This window comes from Lycorma delicatula, chromosome 10 (genome assembly GCF_047948215.1).
Source record: "Lycorma delicatula isolate Av1 chromosome 10, ASM4794821v1, whole genome shotgun sequence".
In the NCBI taxonomy this organism is placed as follows: domain Eukaryota; kingdom Metazoa; phylum Arthropoda; class Insecta; order Hemiptera; family Fulgoridae; genus Lycorma; species Lycorma delicatula.
The window spans coordinates 2,828,580-2,854,575 of NC_134464.1; the positions used below are offsets into that span (position 1 = coordinate 2,828,580).

The window sequence follows — 25,996 nt, forward strand, 5'->3', positions numbered from 1 at the left end:
CACTAATAGTGAAATTAAAGCTTTATAAAAATCAACTGAAGTCAAAAAATTTAATGCACATTCTGCTATTAAGTAATTTTAAAAGTAACCAAAAACTCTTTTATAAATACTAAAATGATGTAAAAAAATGAACACAGAATTGCTTATGTTTAGAACATTAAACAATATTCAATATTTTTATATGTACTTTCAATGTTGAAGCGGACTCTGCTTCAGAAAACTTACATTTGGAATTGATAGACCTCCAATCAAGTGTTAATTTAAAAATATTTGGATGAAGTAATAAACTCAAATTTTTTATTAAAATTATTTATCCAAGAAGGTAAGTTTCCTAATATGAAACAGCTAGCAACTCCATGTTACAACAACTATGGGAACCACATATCTTTGCAACATTTTTTTTTTTTGAGATTGTGAAGTCCAAAAATCGCAACAGAGTAATAGATGAGAATCTGACAAATCAACTTCATTGTGCCTCTTCTAAATTACCTGTGGATATTAAAAAATTAGCAGATAAAATTGAAAAACAATTTTCGCATTAATTAAGAATTACAATATAATGGTTATGTAAGTATATTGTGTCATTATTAAAGTTTAATCTTATAAATTATGTAACATATCGCATAATATAAAATATTAAAGACATACTTATATAATTTAATTATAGTCGGATGCAAAAATATTTGAGTCGAAATCTTATTGGACCTAACATTTTCTGAAGAATTCCAACTATTGTTGTTATTAATATGATTGAATTTAAATTTAATTATTCCATAGATTTTGATTGCAGATCTCAGAATTATATTGGCCTGGTAAAGATTTTTGGTTGGATGTAGCTGGTATAGCCATTACATGGCCTCTTTACTGCAGTAATAATAGTCTCCAAAACACATTCAACAAACAAAACATCTTTGTTTCAGAAAATTCAATATCTTCTATATTACAAAAAGTCCATTCATTGAGTCGAGTACTTTCCTGTGATGCAGGTGAACGTAGACTTAATGCTGAATTTTACCTAAAATCAAACTCGATTAATTCTAAATAACATGAAAAAAATTCAGTTAGTCTAACTGTACTTCATATATTTATGGCATTCATTAAAGTCAACAGAACCATTAAGTTCTCTCTTTAAGAAAATATAGACAAACTTGGTGAGAACACAGGAAAAGCTGGTAAATTTGAGGAAACTTGTACCTAAAACTTTCCCATATATGACATTGATCCATCTTTCTAGATATACGTGACAATTTAAACCGATTGCCTTTTTGATTTTGGTTAAAAAGTTATAATCAGTTGTAATGTCTGTTGTAACTATTTTTTTAACTAAGTTGGCTGAAGAATAAATAAAGTTCCTAAAAGTTTAAAATATTTTTTTAAATTAATTTTTGAGGAAGCTAGTTATAAAAAATTATGTCAAATTCTGTTTACCGATAAAAAATCAGAGTAAGAAATATGCGTTTATTATATGTTTAAAACAATTATAATTTGAATTAATTTTTTTTTTTTTTAATAGAACCTGAGCGTAAAATTCTTTTGAGTGAGAAGGGAACTGACGTTCAAGAAGTTGTTGCTGATGATAATTTTCTTTTTATCGGTACAATGAATCCTGGTGGTGATTTTGGAAAGAAAGAGGTAAAATAAATAAAATTTTTTTTTTTTTATTATAGTGTACTTTTGTTAAAAGTATTTGTAGAACTTGCTTATGATTGCCTGGAAGAGACTTTCACTTAGGCCGTGTTCCCAGTTAAGTGGTTAGCGATCCTAGACCTCAAACAACTTTCTGTATTTTTTCTTTCTTTCAGGAATAGAAAGTTTGCTTGTATGCTTTTTTTTGTTTTGCGTGTATAAAAAAAGAGATTTTAAATCTTGAAAAGTTAGGAGTTTGAACAATAAAATGCTTAAACAGAAAAATTATCTATTTGAGTACTTGCACAGAGGATAGTTTGTGTAAAAAATATATCCAAAAAACTGTTTAGCTAAGGAAACTTCACCGCTTAGGAAATCAACTGGTTTTAATTCACTAAATTGATTTAGGAATTAGAAGTATATTTTTTAAATTTTTGTGTGGTGTAAAGAACTTTATAACAGTAAAAAATCACCATTAAAAAACCTGAAAAATAAATAATTGAGGATTTTAAGTAATTTTTACAAAAATTTGTTAAAAATGGAAGTGTGTTGATAAAATTTTAAATGAAAATTTTAAACACATGAAAACAAAAAAAGGCTAGTTATTTGTCACGGCCCTCATAGTGCCTTAGTTGGTTAATTAATTTAGTAATTCAAGAAAAAATAGGTCAAAACTGAAAGGGTGGATTAAAATTAGAATACGTGAAGCAAGTAACGTGAAATTAATGACATGGCAAATACATAGAATTTACCCAGGTTAGTGTAGAAAAGAAAAGTAGAAAATCACATTAAACTGATCGGATTAATGATAACAAAAACAAATCCTTAACATTCTTTGTCTGTTCTTAGCAATTCTGTCTTGTTAGGTATGTTTTATAGAATCATCCTAATCATTCATTCTTAACAATAGTGTTATTAAGAGGTTAACACTATGTCAGAGTATGTCAGCGTAGATTTTAGCTTTCGTTTGTGGGAGATTGTTAGTTTGAGGCTAGCTTAACCGGTTGAGAGCTGTTATATTTTAGTATGATTCTTTAGCAACACATATTAGCTACAACGGTAGTCAATTTTAATTAAGAACATATTCTTACCTGGAGATCCACGAAACTAACTACAAGTGCACTTGTTGGGATACAACTGCTTACTGGCCCCAAATCAAGAAAACCAGTAGGATATTACTGGATTATCATATGAATCATTCAGTTGCCAACTTTGCTAATTAATTAATCAACCGATTGCAGTCTTATTTATGAAGAATATTTATTGCTCTTTCTTTATGGTTCTGTTATATGTCCTATTTCTGTTACTTATTATATTTATTACTAATTTATATGTAAATATTTTATTATTAATTTGGTGTTTGGTATTTAATTTGTTACAGTTATCTCCAGCTTTGCGGAATCGTTTAACAGAAATATGGTGTGATGGCGTGACTGATCATAATGATATGATTTCAATTATCGAACATAACGTACAACCCGGTTTATCATTAGCCAATCAGGAAGATGGTACTTCTGGTATTGGACATGGCATTGTTAATTTTATAAATTGGTTTAAAACGATTGATATCGGAGTAAGGTAAGCGATTCGTTTAATTTTTATAATTTCACTTTATTAGAAAATTTTTTTTGTTTATAAAGTTAATTGTTTATGAAATATGCAAATAATGAAAAATTTATTTTTATTTATTTACAGACATGTAATAAGTATTAGAGATGTGTTGACATGGGTGCAATTTATAAATACATCAGCCGACTGGGGAACAACATCTAGTTTTGAACCTACTATGAAACTTCCAACCGCTTATGTTTTTGGTGCTTGTGTTATATTAATTGATGGTTTAGGCACTGGAGCGATCGGACTCGATAGGCAAGTATACAAAATATATCTGTGTAAATATGTTTCTATACAATAGGTCTGTGTTCAGTTAACAGTTGATCTTTTTATTTTTATGTTATCTCTTTTGTATTTCAGTATCTTTACATTGTAACGCACATATCAGAAATTATGAGCAATTTTTCTTAAAGTAAAACATGTTATCGCTAATACTTATTTATTTAGTCGATAATTATTCACAAGAGACCCCAGATTGCAATAATTCTTTTTTCTGGATCATAGTATTAATGAATAATTTGATAGTTTATTGCTCGTATTAATAGTATTGTTCCTCGAATGTCATTTAAGTTTATAATAAATCTCACTTTATGAAACCGAGGGTATTTTTATTGTAGAATTACAACTTCATTGACGGCATTATAAGTAATGCAATTGTTACTCTTTTAATTTTCATGTGTGTGTGTCAGTGAGATTTTGTATTATTACTATTATGGTTCATGATTTTGCTTTGAAATGTATTTCATTTAGAAAGATGAAAAATTCCTAACCCTTCTTATGAAACAAATCTGAGACCGGTAGATCTACAAACTATTATACTAATTATATAAGCTTGACATCTTAACTTTGATAGTGATCTGTCTCAATTGATCACCTATGTGGTATCTGATATAAAGTATTGCATCGAAACACGAAAAAAGTAACTGAAATAAAGGTGTGTTTATTTTTTAATTAAATATTTAGTGTTTACTTTCATTCAGCGCCTGTTGCCTAAGTGTAGTTGACAACACACCCTGCAATCCCATCACATACTGATCTTCTACTATAATCGATCATGAAGTGTTTATTCTATCTGCCACAGTTTTTTTTCAGCATCTTCCACTCAGTTTATCTGCCTTTTCATCTTTTTCTGGGACGTTACACTTTAGTTCTTTTTGTTCTCTTACTCGCCAACTTATCACAACTTATCATCCTTTGTACCTTACTTTTTAAGTAAATATTTCCTTCTTGTAACAAAATACAAAATAAGATTTAGAGAAATTTGATTTAATTAATCAAAACTGAAATTACAAAAAATGTACAAATGACTTTTGGACATGTTAAAAAAACATTTGTTACTTAAGAGTAAAACTGCAGAATTATAATTAGGTTTTGAGCTGTGATAATTCACTGTAATTTTGAGTTAAGAAAAGGAGAGATTTTTTTGTAATTTAAAACAAGAAGTTTACAGTTGTATTTAAGATTACTTAGGCATTGCTATAATTGTCATAGAAATTAGATAATTTTTATTCTGTTAACACGTATGTTATTTTAGTTTTAGTTATTGATTGTATTGCATTCTTTTTTGTAATATATTGTATTTATAATCTGTTGATATTGTTTAATAATTTTATTTATATTATGAATCAAACGTTTATGTAGTTTATTGAGATTTATTTCTGTTACAGTACTACATTATACAATTATAAAAAGCAGTGTCTTACTTATTTAGTTAATCAAATGAAGGAGATAACCGGTTTAAATTTATCGCATTTAGCTGATCCAAAATATATACCAAAAATGACTATATCTGCTGATTCATTTCTGATGGGGCCTTTATCAATCCAGAGAGGTTAGTTAGACAAAATTTCTGTTTTGAAGCAGTTCCTTAAATTAGCGACTTAGTTTTAAAAATACATTTTGCGGTTGTAAAACTGTTTTTAAAATTTTAAACTGTGTTAGTTATAATCTAGATTTCCACCAAAATTTTTGTAAAATAAATAAAATTTTGACTGCATATATTATATGACAAATTTTTTTTTTTTTAATTTTAATGTGTAATTTTTAAAACAAGAAATTTTTTATTAATTGATTATGACGGAAACTCTCAAAAGCGCTTTTAATATGAAAAAGCAATAAGATAAGGAAAGAGACATTATTGAATTCTGTACTGTTGGTGGAAAGCTACATTATATTTTTGTCTTTGGTATAATTAGTACAGAAGAGGATATGGACAAAAGAATTAATTTTACTAAGTTAATTAGTTATAATATGTATATATATTAAATAAAATATAAACTACCAAAACAGTATAATAGAAAACAGTGTAATAGGGAAGTTAAGTTAAACTTACCATATTAATTCCAAGAATCAGTTTTTGCAGGATCTTCAGTTGTTATTAAATTCTGTAATTATATTAAAACATATTTAATCTTTTTATGATTCATATTATTACTCTGTTTCGTTAGGCGGTTTATTAATAAAATTTTAATATAAAATATACTTATTTATGATTTGTAAATTTTGCTGAAATCATTTTCTTTTTGAAAATTTCATAATTTATTATGGACAAATATGCAAATTCTGCTGTCCAGTACTAGAATGATATAATGTTTAAAACGTCATATTTTTCTTTCCCTTTGTTGTCTATCCTTCCTTATTTTCTCTCGTTCTATTGTCATTATTCCCATCAATTAGATTGTATTTTTATTATGTTTTTAATTAAATTATCATCTTTGAATATGATTTGGTGATTCATCATTTTATATTTTTGTTTATAAATTAATATTTTTCAAGTATGTGCATATTTTTATGATTATTACAAATTTGTGTTTTGGTGGTTTATGTTTCATATAACATTAAATTTTATTAGCACAGCAGTCAATATATATATATATATATATTTTTAAATTAAAGTTATTCTGTTTTATCTACTTTCTTGTGTTACAGGAAGGTATCCGCTTAATGAAGATCCAAAATATTTAACTTATGCTGAAACAGTAAAACGTAATATATGGAGAGTAATACAATCATTACAGTTACCACGCAGAGCTATATTGTTAGAAGGTAGCCCAGGCGTTGGAAAGTCTAGTTTAGTTACCAATCTAGCTAGATTAACTGGTCATAATGTAACGCGCATCAATTTATCTGAACAAACTGATGTGTCAGATTTATTTGGTGCTGATTTACCTGTAGAAGGTGCACCTGGTGGAGTTTTTGCTTGGCGTGATGGCCCATTCCTTAGAGCACTGAAAAATGGAAACTGGATTTTACTTGATGAGGTCAGTATTTCTTAGATTAATATTAACAGTACAGTTTGTATTCTCAATTCATTACCGGTTATTTGTTGTCTCCTGTTTATGTAGTTAGCACAGAATTATAATTGGACTTAGGCTTTTGGTAAACAGAAAGAAAATAAACAGTTTAGATGTTTATATAAATCATTATTGTTTTTGTATGTACCCCTTCTTTTGTTTCATGCATTGCAATTTTCTTTGAATTGTGTAATTTTATTTTGAAATTATGGATAATTGAAATAAAAAAATTACACGCTTCTAAAATTGAACTATTTTTCTGCGCTAGGATAAAAAAAAAAAATATGGAGAATAATTCAAAATACTTATGTTTTTTTATTGGTCATGTTTTTTTATGTCGATGAGTTATAGCTGGTGAATCAGCTTTGTTCCAGTATTGAATTTACTAGCCTAACCCTAAATTTTTGTATTACCTAAATGATGAAAAGTTTCCAAAAAAAATTTCAGACATAACTTATTATCATTCTGCTCTTGATAAAAATTACTGCGTTTTGTATAATTGTTAGTTCAAAATTTCATATGTAAATTAAAATATGAAAATATGCGTAGCTTTCTTTTTTTAATGTTCATCATTATCATTGTTTATTCTTGTTTTGTAAAACGTAGTGCATCGCATCCAAAGCTGATTACACATAAAGTTTTCAACCCCGACTTCCAATTCTTCTTTGAGTTGATGAAATTAATATATTCATGAGGTGCTTTAAAAGAGATGAGGTCCAATATATCATTTGTGTTGACTGTTTCATTACAAAATATAAGCGAGATCTAGCATCGTCTTGCAGGAGCAACCCACCAGAACATCCTACCTTACCTAACAAACAGGTATGGTAATCTGCTCCAGTTTTATTTCTTTATGATGACAATTCTTATGTATAGCTTCTTTGAAATCCTAAAACATAGAAAGAATCTTACTTTTGCGATTGGATTTTTGCTGATATTGGCTTATTTGAACTCCAAGATATAGTGATGCTTCTGTAACTGCTCACACTTGATCAGTTTTATATTTTTAGACCAAGTTGATAAACATAGCCCATCTGCTTCATACCGAAGTAACAATTTCTATAAATTTTCATGATAATCAGCCTGATGACTAGAGTTCAGTACTTGGATAAACCAGCATTACAAATTTTTATTTAGTTACATAGTATACAATTTTTTTCATTAACCTGTTGAATCATATGAAAAGGAATTTCTTTTAGGTTAAGATTTCATCACATCTACAATTTTTTTTCTTAAATATAAAAATCAGTTCCTGTTTTAGAACAGTTACTGTGACAGAAATAATGATTTAAGCAAAATAAATTTATTCTGAATTCTATTCGATTCATTGCATTAGTCTAAAGTCGATATTGATGATAATTTGTAGATCTCCTTTAAAATTCCTAATAAATTTAATGTCATAGTAAATGGTGATTTACTTTCTGTACATCGTTAATTTTCTTGACGATTCTAATCATCTGACAAATGTCTGTTTGAGTTAGGAGAACTAATATTTCAATCTTTCAGCTGATTAGAATTACCAGTACCTCTGCTGCTTGAATTGAAAATATTTTTATAAATTTAAGTTAAGGTAAATCAGTCCTTTTATGCAGTCTTTCAGGTAACCGTCAAATTGCATAATACCATTTGTTAATGAAAAAATGCACAGAAATAATCATTACTTTTATTCTTTTAAAAAGGTAATCGATAAAGACTCAATTACAAATTTGGGAACCCTATTGACAGAAATGGATTGGCAAAATAATAACAAAATTAGCTTTGGTAAAAAATTTAAATCTTCTTAATGTTTTTCAGAAAGTCATTAGCTTGTACTTTAGTAAGAAAAGAAACTGTTTAACGTAAAAAGGAAAATTCTTAATTACTTAAGGAATTGTAAAATCTAGCAGTGTGCTAAGGAATTTTATATAATGCCCAAATATAAATTCTTCTGATAACTTACATAATCTTTTACATAATTTTTCTAAGATTATTATATTGCATAACTTAATATCTAATTTAATCGATAAACCTAAAACTATAAGAGGAAATAAAAAGTGAATTTGGAAATAAAATAGGTCAGATAATTTCACCAAAAGAACAATACTCAACTTTTATATTATCTCATCCCATATTCAAGTAGCAGAGGAATATAAATTATTTTCTGGTAACACTAATATTGATCAGTTTCAAACAGAGCCGTATGAATCTGTATTTTTATTTTACGTTTGTATCAGAAAAGTGAAAACTCTAAATCAATGTACATCCTATTTTATTTTCAATCTTTTATAACCGCAAAGGATCACTTTAGTCATTCTATTAAACAAGTCTCTTCGAAAAGACTGTTCAGGCCTTGTGGCCCTCCCAGTATTTTTTATACGTTCTGATCTCCATGCCTTTTCTGGTGTTGAAAATGTTCGTGTCGTGAGTTTCTTTCTTGTGAGTGTGAAGCAAGTGTTTCTGCCCTACATTCATCTCGATATATCTAGCATTCATTGATGCAGTGATTAATTTTTTGGGGTTTTATTACTTCTGCTTGTTTCAGTTAAACTTGGCATCACAATCGATACTGGAAAGTTTAAACGCTGTTTTAGACCATAGAGGTGAATTGTTTATATCCGAATTAGGGCGTTCATTCGCTGTACAGAGCGATCAGACAAAGTTGTTTGCTTGTCAGAATCCTCAGAGACAAGGTGGTGCTAGAAAAGGATTACCTAAATCATTCTTAAATAGATTTACTAAGGTACGTATTAATTTTTAACTAGCTAGTGTTTGTGTGAAATAGTTATTATATTCCAGTTATGTTCTGAATGATGCTGCAGTTATAAGCATTTAAAATTTACTTCTTTCCTCTTCTACTTTCTTCTGTTGCTGTGCAGACAAAACGGGTAACACATTAAAGTTAACATGTCTAAAAATGTTAGATTTGTTGAGAGTTCTGTCTAATACCTGTTGAGGAGCCGATCTCGTGTATGCATGTTGTGCTTCTACTGAGCTCTAGTCTGTTTCTGCTTGGACTACAGCTGCATAGCTTATTCGTTAGTGTGGGCCACCATACTAAAGATGCTCGGTGCAGTCCATCATTCTTTCACCTGTCTTACACAGGTGCTTTTCGCTCTAGCCCTGTGGTAAGTCTGCTGGTGGACAGTGGTGAGCCATCTTTTTTGAATAGATGAAAGCAAATGATATGGCTTGCATTAAGATGCAACCAACTCACCCAGCCTTTGATGTGGTATTCTCATACCAGCATGTTAATCACCAGGGACAGCTGAGATCTACTGCTCTGCTAGGCATAAGAGCCTTTTCTGAGCTCTAAGTTTATAATTGCCTCCAGTCCTTGCTGTTGCTCCATGTTATACCCTTCTTGGCTGCCCTCTCATGTTAATTATTGCCTTGATCTTTGTCAGTATAAATAAAAAGGAACACAAATCCGGTTAAAAAAAAGAGGTAAAACAAATTTTATAGTATTATGGATAGTATGAAATCCGATGTTACAGTTTATACAGATGGCTCTAGAAATGTTAATTTTATTGATTGTTGGCAACAGAACATACAAGTTTGGTCTTCTCAACATCACCAGTATTTTTGTGGCAGAACTGTATGCCATTAAGAAGGCCTTACTATAGTTAGCCCAAAATGTCGACATGTTCTTGTTTGCTCATATTCCATGAGTGCCCTACAGGCAATTAATGACGTGTACTCTAGAAACCCTTTTGTCTGTCAGATTCATTGCATACATTGTGTTATTTCACAAATAACTAGACATAATACAACAGTGAGCTTTTGCTGGATCCCCAGCCATATAGGAATTTCAGGCAATGAGCACGCAGATAATGCAGAAAAGGAGAGTAGGATTGTTGTCTCCAGCCTCTTTTTACTGATCATGTCGCTTCTAACAATTTTGTCTGTTTTCTAAAGAGGGGTGGTTAAAATGAATGGGATGCTATCATAAATAATAAACTTCACCCATTAAGAACACTGTTTCACCATGGAGCTCCTCATACAGAACATACAGAATTAACTGTCGATAGGAGGTTTATTATCTGCCGTTTGCGAATAGGGCACACTAGGCTCACTCAATGATATCTGATCACTCAAACAGATGGGGCAGTTTGTGCTTGCTGTGACTGCTGACTGACGGTGCACTATATCCTTGTGGATTGTACCTGTTATGCAGCATTACGTTGTAAATTTTAAGCTGGGGACTAACATTCAAACTATTCTAGGGGATGATGAAACGAAGTTATCTTATATTTTATGATTCCTTTGGGCCATCTATTTACATTCAGATATTTAAATTACTGTGTTTCAGCTATTTATACCATTTGCCGTAAAGCAGGTTGTAGTTTTATTATCATAATCAGATATATAGCGTGATTTATGTTTGTGTTTTTATTTTAATCTTAGCACATGCTACAGGTTTTTTCATTTTAAGATATATTTTAATAGCTTTTAAAGATGCTTTTGTTTTTTAATTAATTTTTAACTTTTTTTTTTAAACGCATACATTGTGTTTGCGCAGTGATAATGTTGAAGTGTTTTTCATCCAGAAAAAAATGCAGACAAAAATGTTGCATTCATGGACTTGTCTTTGAGTTGTCTCTAAAAATAATATTTTTTTGCTATTTTAAGTGAGGAGTAATATAAATAACTAGTATGTATATCTCTATTGTTATTAATATGTAAATATTTTAATTTGAATAAATAATGGCAACTCATATAGTCATGGTCACTATTCAGATTCAGAGTATTACAGAGCTTCTATAGAAGTCAAGACATTCCGTTGATTTTTAAAAATATTAATACATACACCGCAGTCAATAATTTAAAAAAAAAAGAAGAAAAATGGCACTAATCATAAATATTTTTGCCTAATGTCAGGTGCACAGGCTTTAGAATGCTAAATTATAATCATCATAAGAGAAAATGGGACAAAGGAATTTTGGTTTAAAGTCCACGTTATTGCAGAATACTTGGGCTGTAAAATTCTAGTAATAATATGCAACTTAAATGAAGAATAAAAGTGTATACATGAGAAAGGAAAGATTGTTAAAAGGATCTATTCGGTTAAATTCCTTTGAAATACCATCTGATCAGCAACTGCATACAGTTTCATTTCTGAAATGGATTTATTACGCATTTAATTAATGCGTAATAAATAACCTGTTAAATTTACATGCTGGATTTATCATTGATAATTTTACACATTTATGCCTTCATTTTTTCTACAGCAACTGTACTGATTCTTTGTACGCTTTAATTTTTAAATTACAATTTATATATTTTTTATTTCCAACTTTTCTTAGTCATAATGGCATCTTTACAGCTTATGAATTCCAGCATAAAATTAGTGTTATTGTATATCCGTAGTGTTAAATACTTTATGACATGAAATCATGAAGTACTAAGTATGAGTAATAAAATATAAAATATTAAACGCGGTAATTTTCTGTAAAAATTTACAGTAAAGAAAGAAAGAAGAAAAATATGAAATAAAAAAGTGTTTGCACATACTAAAAGCGTGAAATTTGTTACTGAACTAACAAATGTAAGCTCTGTGCTCAAATTGTCTGAGTAATACTAACAACAATATTACAAGAATTTGACACATTATTCACCTTAATAACACACCAATATTTGTATATAATAATAAAATTAATCATAAATAACAGCTCAACAGGCATTTTGTAATGAAAGGAATTTGATGGTTGCAGTTTTTAATTTTGTAATGTTCACTATCATATTCAAGTACTGATACGTGAACATTTTTTTTTTTTATTAAATCAACTATTAAACTTGTTCATAATATTAACATTTTATTTATTTTTCAGGTTTACGTGGAGCCATTTTCTGATAAAGATTTAAAATTTATTATAAGCTGTATTTACAGAAGTTTACCGACATCGTTAGTCGATCGTATGGTTAAATTTAGTTGTGCTTTGGAAAAAGAATGTAATTCATTTAAAGGAGGACCTTGGGAAATGAATTTAAGAGATTTAACTAGATGGGCTGAATCTATATGTAATAATCCAAGAGATGCTGGGCGATATGCATTACTTATTTATGCCAATAGAATGCGTAGTGAACAAGATAAACAAAAGGTACATTTTCAGTTGGTATTAATTAATGGATTTTTATTTATCACAAGATTTTATTATAAATAATAATAATAATAATAAATAATACTGGAGTATTCTCTTATTAGATCGATCCGTTACATATTAAGAAAAGCTAAATATGCTTGCTTAAGCAAATTTTTGTAAAAAGAGGCTTAAAGTTGTGGTGGTACTATACTTGTGTGATTTAAAACTGTACGTTTTTATAAAATATTTTTCATGGAATAATTAAATTTTGTGAATATTCTGATGTTTGTCATCGTGTTATAACATCATTCCTGGACATGAAATTTCATGTATATACTGAATTGTTACACATATTTTGACTTTATAATAAACTAAGCGTTTAGTTCACACTAATTTCTCCTAAAGTAGGCTATTGAAAATGACACTAAGGAAAACTTTAAATTTCTTTTTTGGATAACTAATTTTCAGATCACTAATGTTGTTCTGTAACCAAGTACAGTTTTTGGTAAATGTAATTGAAATAAGATGAAAAATAAAAAACCCTCAAAATCTTTTTAGAGAAAAAATAAAAAGTAATAACAATAAAAATCTAAAACTAGATGAGTATTTAGGTAAATAAAACAAAAAAAAAACTGATTTTAAAATGATATACTGTTACTTTAATACAATAGAAAAGCAGTATTTCTACAATGGACTTTTCTACAAGTGGGAAGTTTTAAAAAGTTTTGTCTAACTTCAAGTTTAAGTTGATCACTTATAAATGAGTATTTTTTCCTAAAATGATTTTTATTTTTTTGTTGTATAAAAAGTAATTATTGAATATTCTTTTTGCTGTTTCATAACTATTTTATTTTATTTTTTCTCATTTGAATGACAGAACTAAGTGAAGCAACATTTTGCGTTTATTTTTCTTTCTTTTGGGAATCTTTTCTCCTTGTCTTCATTTCTTTGCTTTGTTTTTGCCATCTCTTTGAAATTCTTGAATTCTCTACCAGTTTTCTGAATGTTATTCTGTCTTGTAATATTTCATCAGATATTTTCTTATCTTAGAATTTTTTGAACCCCTGTGGTCCATTGATTTCCATTCTTTTTGCAGTAAATGTGACCAGTGATATGTTTTATGAGACTGTTGTCATTCATTTCATAAGGTGGCCGAAGAATTTGGCACTTCTTTTTCTGGTGAAATCTGACATTTTCTCAGTTTCATTGTATTTGTGAAGCTTTTTATTACTTCCAAATTTATAATTATTTTCACCTATTTTTATTTGTCTTTACATTTTTCTCAAAATTTCCTTTTTTTTACTATTGCATTTACTTCATTCGATTTAAAATTGAAGATGCATTCTACTTTGTACAGGTCTTTTGGTTTGATAACTGGTTCGGTTATTTTACTAGTTCGCTTGTATCTACTGATGTGATTGTTTAAAAATACAATCATACTTTTAAATATTTTTTAAACTGTTTTAAAACTAATGTTTTTTGTAACTGTTAACCATATTTGAGTTTAGTAATTCAAAAATACATAGAAATAATTATGTTTCTAAGTTCATTATTTATTATCATATAATATATCTATTATTCATTTGAGTAAGTTTTTAATATTTGGTTTTTAGGTTATTGATCTTTATAAAAAAGAATTTGGCAGTGATTATCCGCTTATTGAAGAGTACAATGTATTAGTCACCCGGAAATCAGTATTGTTTGGTGATATTGTAATACCGCGAATCGGTACAGTTGATGATACTGTACAAGACGACAGTAATAAATTATCTTTGAATAATATAATCGATAAGTCAAATGATTTAATTATTTTAAGATCACAAATACAAACACTGCACTCTGTATCTGCTTGCATTAAAAATAATTGGATGGCTATTTTGGTAAGTATTTATATTATTCATTATTTTTATTATTTGATGTGGTATTAGAATTTAGCTTTTTTAAAGTTTGTTATAAAATATATATAATGTATTATCGATATTATAATTTAAATTTATTGGTGTATTGTAACTTGAAAAAACGTTTAAAATTGTATATTTATTTTTCAGATCGGTGCTAAAGGAACCGGTAAAACTAGTGTTGTTCGTTTGTTGGCTCAACTTTGTGGCCAAAAGCTTCAAGTGCTTGCTGTCAACTCCGCTATGGATACATCAGATATTGTTGGAGGATTTGAACAGGTAAGATGTTCTGTATTTAATGTCAAAAAATTTATTAAATTTTAAAGTAATTTTTAAATGCATTTAAATACTAAAGTATGAGTTGTATAATAAAAGTAAATTGTATGAAAGTCTATGTGTAATAAAGTAACATGATTTCACAAGTTTTCGTCACAGTTAAACTATATTTTGCCTTTGTATGAATATTTTAAAAATTACCCTATAGAATTACATCATTGTAAAAATAATGTATTGTAATGCAAAAATACAGTGAAATTAAAATATTGAGGGTTGTGTTGACCAGTAGTAAAGAAGAGGGATGTTTTAGCTCAAGGGAAGTAATGAAAAAAAAAATGTTAATACTACTGAAAGGATATAAAAGAACAGAAGTAGTAACCTATTTCTTTTTGTAATCCGTTGATCATTATTTTTTAATAATTAAAGGGTTTGTTATAATGAATGATCATAAAGCAGAGGTCAGCTGTGTACAATTTAATATTACATAAAAATATACTTAAATATTTTTTACAATATGTTTTTAATTCTGTTTCGTATGTGTATAATGAGTGTTTTATTAACATGTCTTCATATTTCTTAAACTGCTATAGTTATGTTTTAAAATAATTTGCTATTACTCTACACATTTTTGTATTTGAAAACTTACGTCTTATTCTATATCTGATTTAATTTCAAACACAAATTAGGTTTTTTTTATTTTGTATAGTTACACATTAAAAATAAGTAGTTAATTGAACATGAAATATAGTATAATGGAGTAAGAAAAAAGGTTTTTTTGATGGTTTTACAAAAAATAAATATAATGTTATCAATACGATTAATAAATTTAGGAGTTGAAACGATTTATACAGAGAAAGTAGACCCTTTATAATTATCAAAAGCTATTATGTGATCAGTACGTTGTTAGAATTTGTAACTTGATCGGGTTACTCTGTATTTTGTTAGGCTTATTCATGAATGTAAGAATAATTATATAAATGTTTAATTTAGTAGCTGGTGGAACGTGTTGAGATCTTTAGTGTAATTGAAGTTGTGGTCGGAAACTAGGGATGGGAAACTAATTTGCACTGGGGATGGAGATTCCTCTACTTGTTCTTATTGAATTGAACACATAAATTCTCTTTCCCTTGACTCATGTCTGAGATTCAAACGATGTAACATGAGTTATTCATTCACTTGTCTTTTCTTGTATAGATACATTGTCACATTTACCTCTCTACACACACATACACACATATGTGCGTGCATGTGTGATAATGATTCTTGCAATTTTTACACTTGTAATTCATTTTTATTATTTTTGTTACAAAAAATACTCATATATATATATATATATATATATATATATATATATTTATATATATATATATATATTTATTCTTTTTTTTTTTGTAAATTGATGTTATTTCAATTTTTATTAAATAGGAATTTTTCTATTTCTTTCAAGGGTTAGGTTTTTCTCCCTATTCTAAATTTCTTAAGTTTGGCCATCATCTTATAGGAAGTCCTTATTCTCTTTTATACTGTAGTATTTATCGGAATGATATGTCTTTACTTGTTTTACATGAGCAGTTTGTTTCTATTCTTTATTACTCATTTGTTTACAGAAAATTCCCAAAGCCTGATATTTTTCCGTTGATAATTTTTTTCTCATATTTAAAAACCTTTAGTACTCTAGTCTGTTGATTTATACCTATTTTGTTTTAGTAAAACATATCATATATATTAGTGATTTGTTTGACACAGTAAAGAATACAATGGAGATCATTTCATCCTCACTTTCCCCTCTAGCCTGTATTTGTAATTTGTATCATTGTTATTCTTGTACGTGACTTGTGTCCAGTCAGCTATAACCTTATAGCTTACACGTGCTTTATAGTTGCAAAGTGCTTTTTATTAAAAAATTTGCTAAGGTTATCTTTTACATTATGGTTCATTTTACATGTTACTGATATAAATACAGTAATTTGAGAGTTAAGTTTGCAAATAAGTCGTTATAAAACAGAGAAATAGAAGGATTTCTAGAATGCTATCTAAAAAAAACCTCCTTGACTGATGTTTGCAAATCGAGTGTTTGTAGATTGAGAACCTGCTGTATGTATTGTATTGTAACCAATTTAGTATTTTACTTTCAATTAAATTTCATTTGGATTTCATTTTAATTAATTTCGGTAGAAAGTACTTTTTCAGTGTTTGTAGATTGAGAATCAGTACGTACTAAATTTAGTATTGTATTTTCAATTAAATTTTTTTATTGGCTATGATTTTAATTACTCCCAGTAGAAAACACTTTTTCTGGTCCGTGTAATACCATGCAAATTAACAGCTCGCCTGCTTAATAACATGCTGAATGACGGAATGTTCCAAGTTATCATGGGATCCGATATAAGCTCAATAAGGAAACTCAAGAATGGCCTGCCACAAGGGTCGGTACTTGTGCCTGTCCTTTTCAGCCTCTATGTTGCAGACGTGCTGGAGACAAGATCAAAAAAGCATGTTTACGCTGTTGACTGGATGCTAACAACAAAATGTTGATCATTTGACGAGTCGGAGGAGGTTCTGATGGCCGATCTGGAGAAACTGGGAAAGTATTTCTGAAGAGGTGCCTGCAACCAAATGCTAGTAAAACATAGATGTCATGCTTCCATCTAAATAACAGGTTCACTAATAGGGAACTTAAAATTCTACTCGAGAATACATGGCTCTTTCACAAGACACCAAAATACCTAGGCATGACACTTGATAGAACGCTTTCATTTAAGGAGCACCTAATGAAAACTGCAGAGAAATTGAAAATGAGAAACAACATTATACATAAGATCTGTGCGCCAGTGTGGCTTAGCCCCTGTGTTCATAGAATTGATACTCAGCTTAGTAACACTATGAGAATGAGAATGATTACAGGGGTTATCAGGTCTACTCCTGTGGAATGGCTCCCAGTATTGAATCACATACCACCCCCAAATATGCGCCGTATGAATGCCCTTATAAGAGGGTACAAGAAGATTATGGACAATTGAAACTTACTAACACATGAGGACATTGAGGATGACAAACATGGTTGCCTCGATCTAGAAAGCTACCTATGAAAACAGCAATTGTTGCCACAGAGGAAGAATCCAACCTGACTGACGCCTGGCGTCAAGAATGAACCACAAGGCAGAATAACCAAGTTCCATGTATTACTCAAAAGCCGCCGGGTTTTGACTTGCCATGTAAGACATGGTCAATGTTAAACAGAATACGAACTCATCATGGTAGGTGCGCCTATTTCTTATATAAACGGGGTAAAATAAATTAATAAATGGAAATGGAATTTTGTTGCGCATGAAAAATGCGTGCCTGATTGGGATTCAAACCCAGGACATATTTCATGAGCCTCTGATTCACATTTTTCATATAGTCTCCATTTACAGTCTAACATTTCTACCGGCAGTAATTGGTTTTGTAATCCTGTTAATGAAGAATTCTGGGTTTCTTTCCTTTATCCAAGACCTCATTGTATTCTTCAGTTCATCATCTGTGGTGAAATAAATGTCTTTATTATCCCTCTTTTAATTTCTGAAAGAAGTGAAAGTCACAGAGCGCCAAAACAGTATGGAGTCTGTTCAAATTTCAACATCATGTGGCATCCACTGCAAACAGATTTTTCAGTAATCTAGTTGTGCAGCAGTGTATTGTTCTTTCGATTTGCCTATCTGGGTAAAATGCATTATGTGATACAGTGGTTATTTTGAATAAATTGATTCACCTCTTTTTGGTGTTTCTCATCGGTCACAGAAACCGGTCAACCATTGTGAGCTTCATCCTCAATATTCACCTTACATCTTCTGATGCACAGAATTTAATTGCAATTTACTCATAGTTTTTTTTTTTATTCTCTGGGACCACTATTAGGTATTCCTTCAGAAGATGAGATGGATGACAATGTAGTGTGTGAAAATGCCATGCCTGACCGGGATTTGAACCCGGGACCTGTGGATGAAAGGTCGAGACGCAACCCCTTGTGCCATGTAGGCTGGCACTCATATTTAATTGCAATCTACTCAAAGTATTTTGATTGATAGTTTCATCACCATAGATGGCTTGACAATTAACCCACCAGGTTGGTCTAGTGGTGACCGCATCTTCCCAAATCAATTGATTTGGAAGTCGAGCGTTCCAGTGTTCAAGTCTTAGTAAAGTAAGTTATTTTTACATGGATTTGAATACTAAATCGTGGATACCGGTGTTCTTTGGTGGTTGGGTTAACCACACATCTCAGGAATGGTCGAACTGAGACTGTACAAGACTACACTTCATTTTCAGTCATACATATCATCCTCATTCAGCTTCTGAAGTATTATCTGAAAGGTAATTACCGGAGGGTAAACAGGAAAAAGAAAGAAAGATGGCTTGACAATGAATATCACTACTGTTCATATTTTCCGCTATTAAAATTTCAATTGCTTCATGTTGTTTTAAATGCGTTTACATTTCTGGGATATATGAGACTCCATAACAATGGTGATTGAAAAAAGTAGTGAGAGGATATTGGTCACAGAGTTTTGGAATTAAAGTAGTAGGGGATTGAAACTGAAGATGGCAATACCTCATTGCTTTGAATGCCCCCCATTGCATTCCAGCCACTCCTCATAGCACCCACACCTAAATGTAGAATTCAAAACTTAAAATTTGAAGAACAGAAATTATCTTATTTTTGTATTTTTCTTTATTTTGTGATCCACTCTTGAGTCCAAATAGTCATTTTTGATATGATCACTATTTTTCTGATGGTGTTGTTATAGCACTTATTTGTTATAGGTTATCTATAACCCATGGTGAAAGTAAAATGTTTAAAAAACATGTATGGATCAAATTGAGAAGTTTGTTTAAAAAACCTGCTTTGTCAGTTTCTTTTAATCTTATAATGGTTTTATGTAAATTTATTATCTGTGGTATCTAAAACAGAATGGCATATTTTTAAAAAACCTTTCTTTTTTGATCAACCATATTTAAAAAAAAATTAATTTATTGTTAATACCTAATACATGTTTATATAACATGTCAATTGTTTTTTTTTCACAAAATTATTTTCATTTAATCTTTGTTAAATCCAAAAACAGATTTTTTTACTGTAGTTTATATTCATTATTATCCATATTGTGATGATGATAATGATTATGATGGTAAATCATTATTATTATTATTATTATTATTATTATTATTATTATTATTATTATTAGCATAATCCATCATAATTATTGTCATTTCCATAGCATTAGTGTTGTTCACATTCTTTTTCTGTTACCTTTTTTATGACCTTAATTTTTCAGGTCATTTATCATTTTTTTTTTTTTTTTAATTATTTTTATCCTTATTTCCTTTCTTTTATTCTCAACTTATCCCACCCTCCATTATTGTCTTTACAATACTTTTTCTTTCATAACATTACAGTCACTTCTTTTCTTTTGAACAGTTTTAATTAGCTCTTTTATCTCATTCATCCCTCTTATATTATCAACTCGATTAAATTCCTCCATTTGTTTATTCCCATATTTTTAACACCTAGTTAAATTTATTGCGTTTTTGTGACAGTTATTACGTTTATCTGTGAAATAATATTCTTCAGATGATGTTCCAGGAAGTATATTTTGCAGCTTCATTTTGTTATATTAAATGATTTTTCTTCTTGTACTATTTAAAATTTATCGTTTTTATGTTATTTTCCATTTTGGTAGTCATTATTTTATTTTAATCATTTTATATTTTTAATTTATCCGTTACATTATTCCTTAAAAACGTGTTTGTGACTTGATGAGATGTATCGCTTCTGAAAATTGCATAACCATTCATTAATTACTACAAGCTTCCTAAAGCAGGGTTTCTAAGGAAGATGTGGAGAAAAGTGGTTTACCACTGCTTTCTGAATCGATACATAATAGCACACTACGCCTGTTTAAGTGTAGGTCAATACCGATAATACGCAGCTCTGCCTATACCAGGTTGGTCTAGTAGTGAACGCGTCTTCGCAAATCAGCTGATTTCAAAGTCGAGAATTGCAACGTTCAAATCCTAGTAAAGCAGTTACTTTTATACAGATTTGAATACTAGATCGTGGATAGCGGTGTTCTTTGGTGGTGGTTGGGTTTCAATTAACCACACATCTCAGAAGTGGTCGAACTGAGACTGTACAAGACTACACGTCACTTACGCTCGTACATATTATTGTCATTGATCGTTCCTGATGGCTAAACAGGAAAAAAAATATGCAGCTCTAAAATTGTCAATCTCCACAGCAGAGTGGAAGCATCAACCTTTCATCTGGAGGTACTGGATTCGAATCCTGCTCAAGCATGGCATTTTATGTACAGTATAAAATTTCCAGTTCATATTCTCATGGCACACACTTAGAGCTTATATGACGAATAATCTAAAAAAGTAACATCTTTGTTCACTTAGGTGCAGGTTTTATAGAAAAAGTAACTCTGAGCAGTTGAATTGAGTTAAATTGCTACTTTTTGTCGGGCTGAAAGTCATTTATATTTCAGCGGGCTTAATATTATTATATACAATAAATAATTTATTTGGTTTTATGAAAAAAGACATTGAGAAATTAATTCACTCTTCTCTTTTTTTTGGCAAGCTTGGCATAGCATTATTATTATGTTTGGCCATCGGTATACAAGAGTATTCTTCCTATTTTTGCAGTTAGGTTGTGTCTTTTGTAAGCTTATAACTGTTTTAGTATGGATGGCACTTTACAGGTACAGAGTTCCTTTTAAAATCCAGTGTAAATAGAAATGCTACCCTAAACTGTTAAAAGAGGTCTGAAATCATATAATACTTTATACGTTTCTGAGGTTCACCCTTTAATTAAAAACTGGAAATTTTGTTAGAAAGAGAATGTTGATATGATTATTCATCTGAAGATTTAATGCTTTCGTATTAATCGTGTAATGTAGACTTAGCTCTATTATCCAGTGTTTGTAAAAATACTGGAATTACTACCAGGACAGAAGCTCTGCTAAGCTGTGTTTCTAAAAATTATTTAATTATAAATTGTTAACTATTTTATCAGCTTTCACTTTTGATATAATTTTTTTCCAAAATATGCACTTTTAAGTGAAAGGCTGTAATCTGTTTTTCATCAGATGAATACAAACCGTTTCAAATAATACTAACATATACAATTAAATTAAGATATGGTCCTGGTAAGACAGTAAACAACTCCTGATTGAATGCACACCCTCTTTCAGGTTGATAATTTCCTTCACTTTTTTACATTTTATGTCCTCTTCTTGTATACAAGCGTTGAGACAGATTAAACTACGATTCCATCTGTGGTTTCATGCTAGCGCTTTCTGATAGCCGGCAGGCGACCAATTCTCTGGTGAAGTTTTATACGGTAGTGAACCTGTAGAACCGTTTATGAATTCTGCCTTTCCTTTTTGATGGTTGCACAAAAACCAAACTAACAGACGAGTTACTTACCACATCTATTTCTTATCAAATATAAAGAATAAAAAAAGTTATTTTTTTCACTACTTGTTCAAACGTTCAGGTGGTTTAGAGTCAAATCAGAAAAATAGTTGGGAAAGTGTAATTATTCTTTAAATTATTGAATTTTTTTGTGTTATAAGAAACATTTTTTTATTAGCAGGATAAATTTCTAATTTTATCCTTAATTTCATTTGGGTAGTCTGGGTGTTAATTACACGATTGGAAATAGCATTTAATACGTACAGAAATTAATGCGCTGAATAAAATTAATGGATTTGTTTTTTAATTATTTCTCAACAGATTTTAAAAAAGTTTTTTAAATTAGTTCTTTGAGTAATTTAATTGTTTAAATTTATTCAGAATAACCTGTGTAAGAATGCTGCTTGCATTTTTGTAATTTACTTTAATCTTAACGGTTTTTTTAATTCATCTTATATAAATTTTTACAAAGGTAATTTACTAGAATCGATAGGACGTGGAATACTTTAACTTGTACTTTGTTCCTTTTTTCTTTATCATTTATTTTATCTTCTTTGTTATTTTTCATATTTTTTTTAAAATCTTAGTATACATTTATTATTAAAAGCTTCATTTTATCACTTCAGAGTTGGAATCGATTCAGTTGTTTATCATTTTTTTTATTAATCAGTTGCTTGAATTAAAGGGGGAAGGAAGTGATTTTTCCTTTTTTTAAATAAATATAACCTTCAAATCTTTGTTATGTGTTAAATCATCAAAATTACATTTATAATGCGATAAATTAAAAATTTTATTAGGCTGTAGTTTGTTTGCATGCAAGAAGGATTTTTCTTTACGAATGGTTATTTGATCCTTATAGCGTCATTCTTTTTCCAATTTGTCTTCATATATATCTTTTCTTTTTTCTTTCTCTCCTTTTTTTTAATATTTGTTTGTATAAATTTTCTTAACTTCTGTTGTACTATTGTACATCCTCTTTGAATGTAAAAAAGGTTTTATATTCAAATCACGTTTAAACTGTATCCAATAATATGAAGTAAAAACAGTAGCAAAAATTCTTTTGTGTTATTATTATTTTCTGCCTTTTTCTCTTTTATCATTTATTCAATGAATTTTTTTGTTCTATTTTATATCGCTTATACATAGGACTTCTTTCTGTACGTCGCATGGTATATCGATATTCTTATTTGTTACTAGAATGTTTTTAATGCTTTCTATTTGTACTTATTTATTATAACATTTGTATAGAGTTAGTCTGTATATGATAATTCGTTTTTAAATAATTTTGTACTTGTAATATGTGTATCCTTCTTTTTTTATTTTTTTTAGATATATTTTATAATTACATATTACTGATACTTAATACTACTACTGACTAATCCTTAATTACCGTCTCCATATTTCATAAAAATTCATGAATTTTATTTTTATTATATGCAACTTAAAATTACAACTTTTACCAATTTTTCTACAGTCTCCAGCAAATCGAGACAGTTTTATTACTTTGTTAGATTTTTAATTCCATTTTAAAATTTTGCCTTTATTTTGAGTCACCCTTCCGTATTTTTTTGCTCCTTTCAAATTATGACCTGTCATTAATAACTTAAAAAAACTGTTTTAAAAATATTGAAAACATCAACAACATAGGGGCTGAATATAAAAAATGTAAAGCGCAAAGAAGACAAGAAGCACTTATTTAGCGAGTGAAAATGGTATCGCTTTTAACAGGTTTTTCATAATTTTTGAGAGGTTATAACTTTTCTATTAGTACAATGCACAAGGAACGTTTCTGTTTGCCATAAAAATCTACAAAAACGCTGTAAATTGTGCAAATTTGAGATTTTTATCATCAGAGTTATTTGAAGCCAAAATTTGAATTTAAAAAAAAAAAAAATAGTTTTCAAAAATTCATAAGAATTTAGGGATAAGAATATCACCATTAATATTGTTTACGGTTAAACCGCTGACATACAAAAAAATACATATATAAATTTTTATATGACATATATATAAAAAATAATTCAAACTGTGTATGTCATCCCTGCCTCTTGAAAAAATTAACAAACGTGAAATTTCACCATTTTTATGTTCAACTTTATCCGTAATTTTTTCGAGATAGGTACATGAACCGCTGGACCGGTCTTTTACCTTGAGAAAATATGATTAAATTGCTTTTTGTGTCATTCTTCCAGGACCAGTAGTTTTTTAATTATGATTTTTGCCGTAAACCCTTACAATCACAAAAATAGGTGTGCGCACTGTAACAAAAATGGCTGCCACAGGTAAACCGCTTAAATAAAAAAGAAAAAAAGAAGAAATAGTTTTAAGGTCCTGAAACATGTAGGAAACAAGCGGGTAAGTTTCAGTTTTTTTTGAGTCGGTCAAGCAAGCAGCTTATGTTTTTTTGGGACACTTCAAGCGGATTGACCCTATATCAATATCAATTAAACAGTTTTTGTTAAACTTTGAATTGAAATTTTCCAAAATTATTGGTCTTGTCTGTAATAAGGCAAGACTTAACCTGTTGGCCTTAAGACGTGTGGATAAGTCGGTTATTTAAATCGGTCGGGCTAAAGAATGTTACTGACATTATTTTTTGTGTATACACGGAATTTGTGTTTGCGATTGAATTCGAATTTCCGCTTATTAAATTAAAATTGGAAAAACTATAAGAATTCAGCCGTATGATTACGCGGAAAATATTTTAAAGCGTTGATAATTTTCTTCCTTTTTTTTAAATTAAACAAATAGAACTATACGTATGTGTTTTTTCGTGATGATTACTGTTAATCCCACTTTTTCATAGATAGCTGTAAGTTATTTTGTTAATAGGTTATAGATATTTTTTTATTCATAGTAAACCTATATTATCTTAATTATTTATTCGACAACAGTGTAATTAACTCTACTTTTCGACGAAATTCCCAATTTTATTTTGGCAGTTTACCGTAGTGCGAGCTTTCTTAGCAGACTCATTCTAATCGAACTCTGTCTCGTATAATCTCTGCGGGGACCGAAAATAAATCTGACGGTGCGAGATCTAGACTGTAAAGTCGAAGCGATAACATTTCCTAAAACGACTTTTGAATACCTTCCCGTGTCTTTTGAGCGGTATGATGACGGGGGGTTATCGTTTAGAAGAATTGAACCTTTTGACAGAAAACGGGGATATTTCCTCTTTTTTGGAGGCTTCATTTTATTTTCAAGTATGTCGATAATACTCGCTGCCGATTATAGTTTCTCTTCCAGATGATCGCAATGAATAGGATCTTTATAGTCTGAAAACACCGTTAGCGAAGCTTTACCGGTCGATCGGTAGATTTTGAGTTTTTTCCTGGCGATCGAACTCCGATGTTCGGATTTTGGCTCGAAATGAGAGAATCCACATTATTTTCCGTTCTAAAGACGCATTACCTTCCGCAAAAATCGTTATGTTCAAACGCGAATTCGGGTTTGTTTGTGATTTTGAGTTAGCCGTCTCGGAACTCACTTTGTTACACGTTTTGCGATAATTGAGATTACGGACAGATTTTCAAAACTGACAGTTTCGATACCCGCACTACAATTTTCAGCCATTTCCCACATTTTTTTCGGCCGTCCTGTATTTTGAAATAAACAAAAGAGCTTATAATAGTGGAAATTTTTTCGAACAGCTGATATTTTCTACATCGGGGTTCTGACTTGGAGGTCAAACGGTTTCAGTTTATTCTATCGAGCAGTTTTTCCGCTGTTGCCGTTTGTCTGTAATTATCGAACGATCTTGATAACT

The 25,996-nt window shown here is 29.6% G+C and overlaps 1 protein-coding gene across 1 annotated transcript in view; it reads left to right on the forward strand.

The window, feature by feature from the left end:
- LOC142331549 (midasin) overlaps nt 1-25,996 on the forward strand; it is a 640,891-nt gene that overhangs the window by 70,016 nt on the left and 544,879 nt on the right. The window contains exons 28-36 of the mRNA XM_075377535.1: nt 1,514-1,632; nt 3,008-3,204; nt 3,322-3,495; nt 4,908-5,071; nt 6,169-6,500; nt 9,055-9,252; nt 12,341-12,610; nt 14,206-14,472; nt 14,641-14,769. Coding sequence (XP_075233650.1) covers nt 1,514-1,632; nt 3,008-3,204; nt 3,322-3,495; nt 4,908-5,071; nt 6,169-6,500; nt 9,055-9,252; nt 12,341-12,610; nt 14,206-14,472; nt 14,641-14,769 — 1,850 coding nt within the window. The remainder of the gene's footprint in view (nt 1-1,513; nt 1,633-3,007; nt 3,205-3,321; nt 3,496-4,907; nt 5,072-6,168; nt 6,501-9,054; nt 9,253-12,340; nt 12,611-14,205; nt 14,473-14,640; nt 14,770-25,996) is intronic.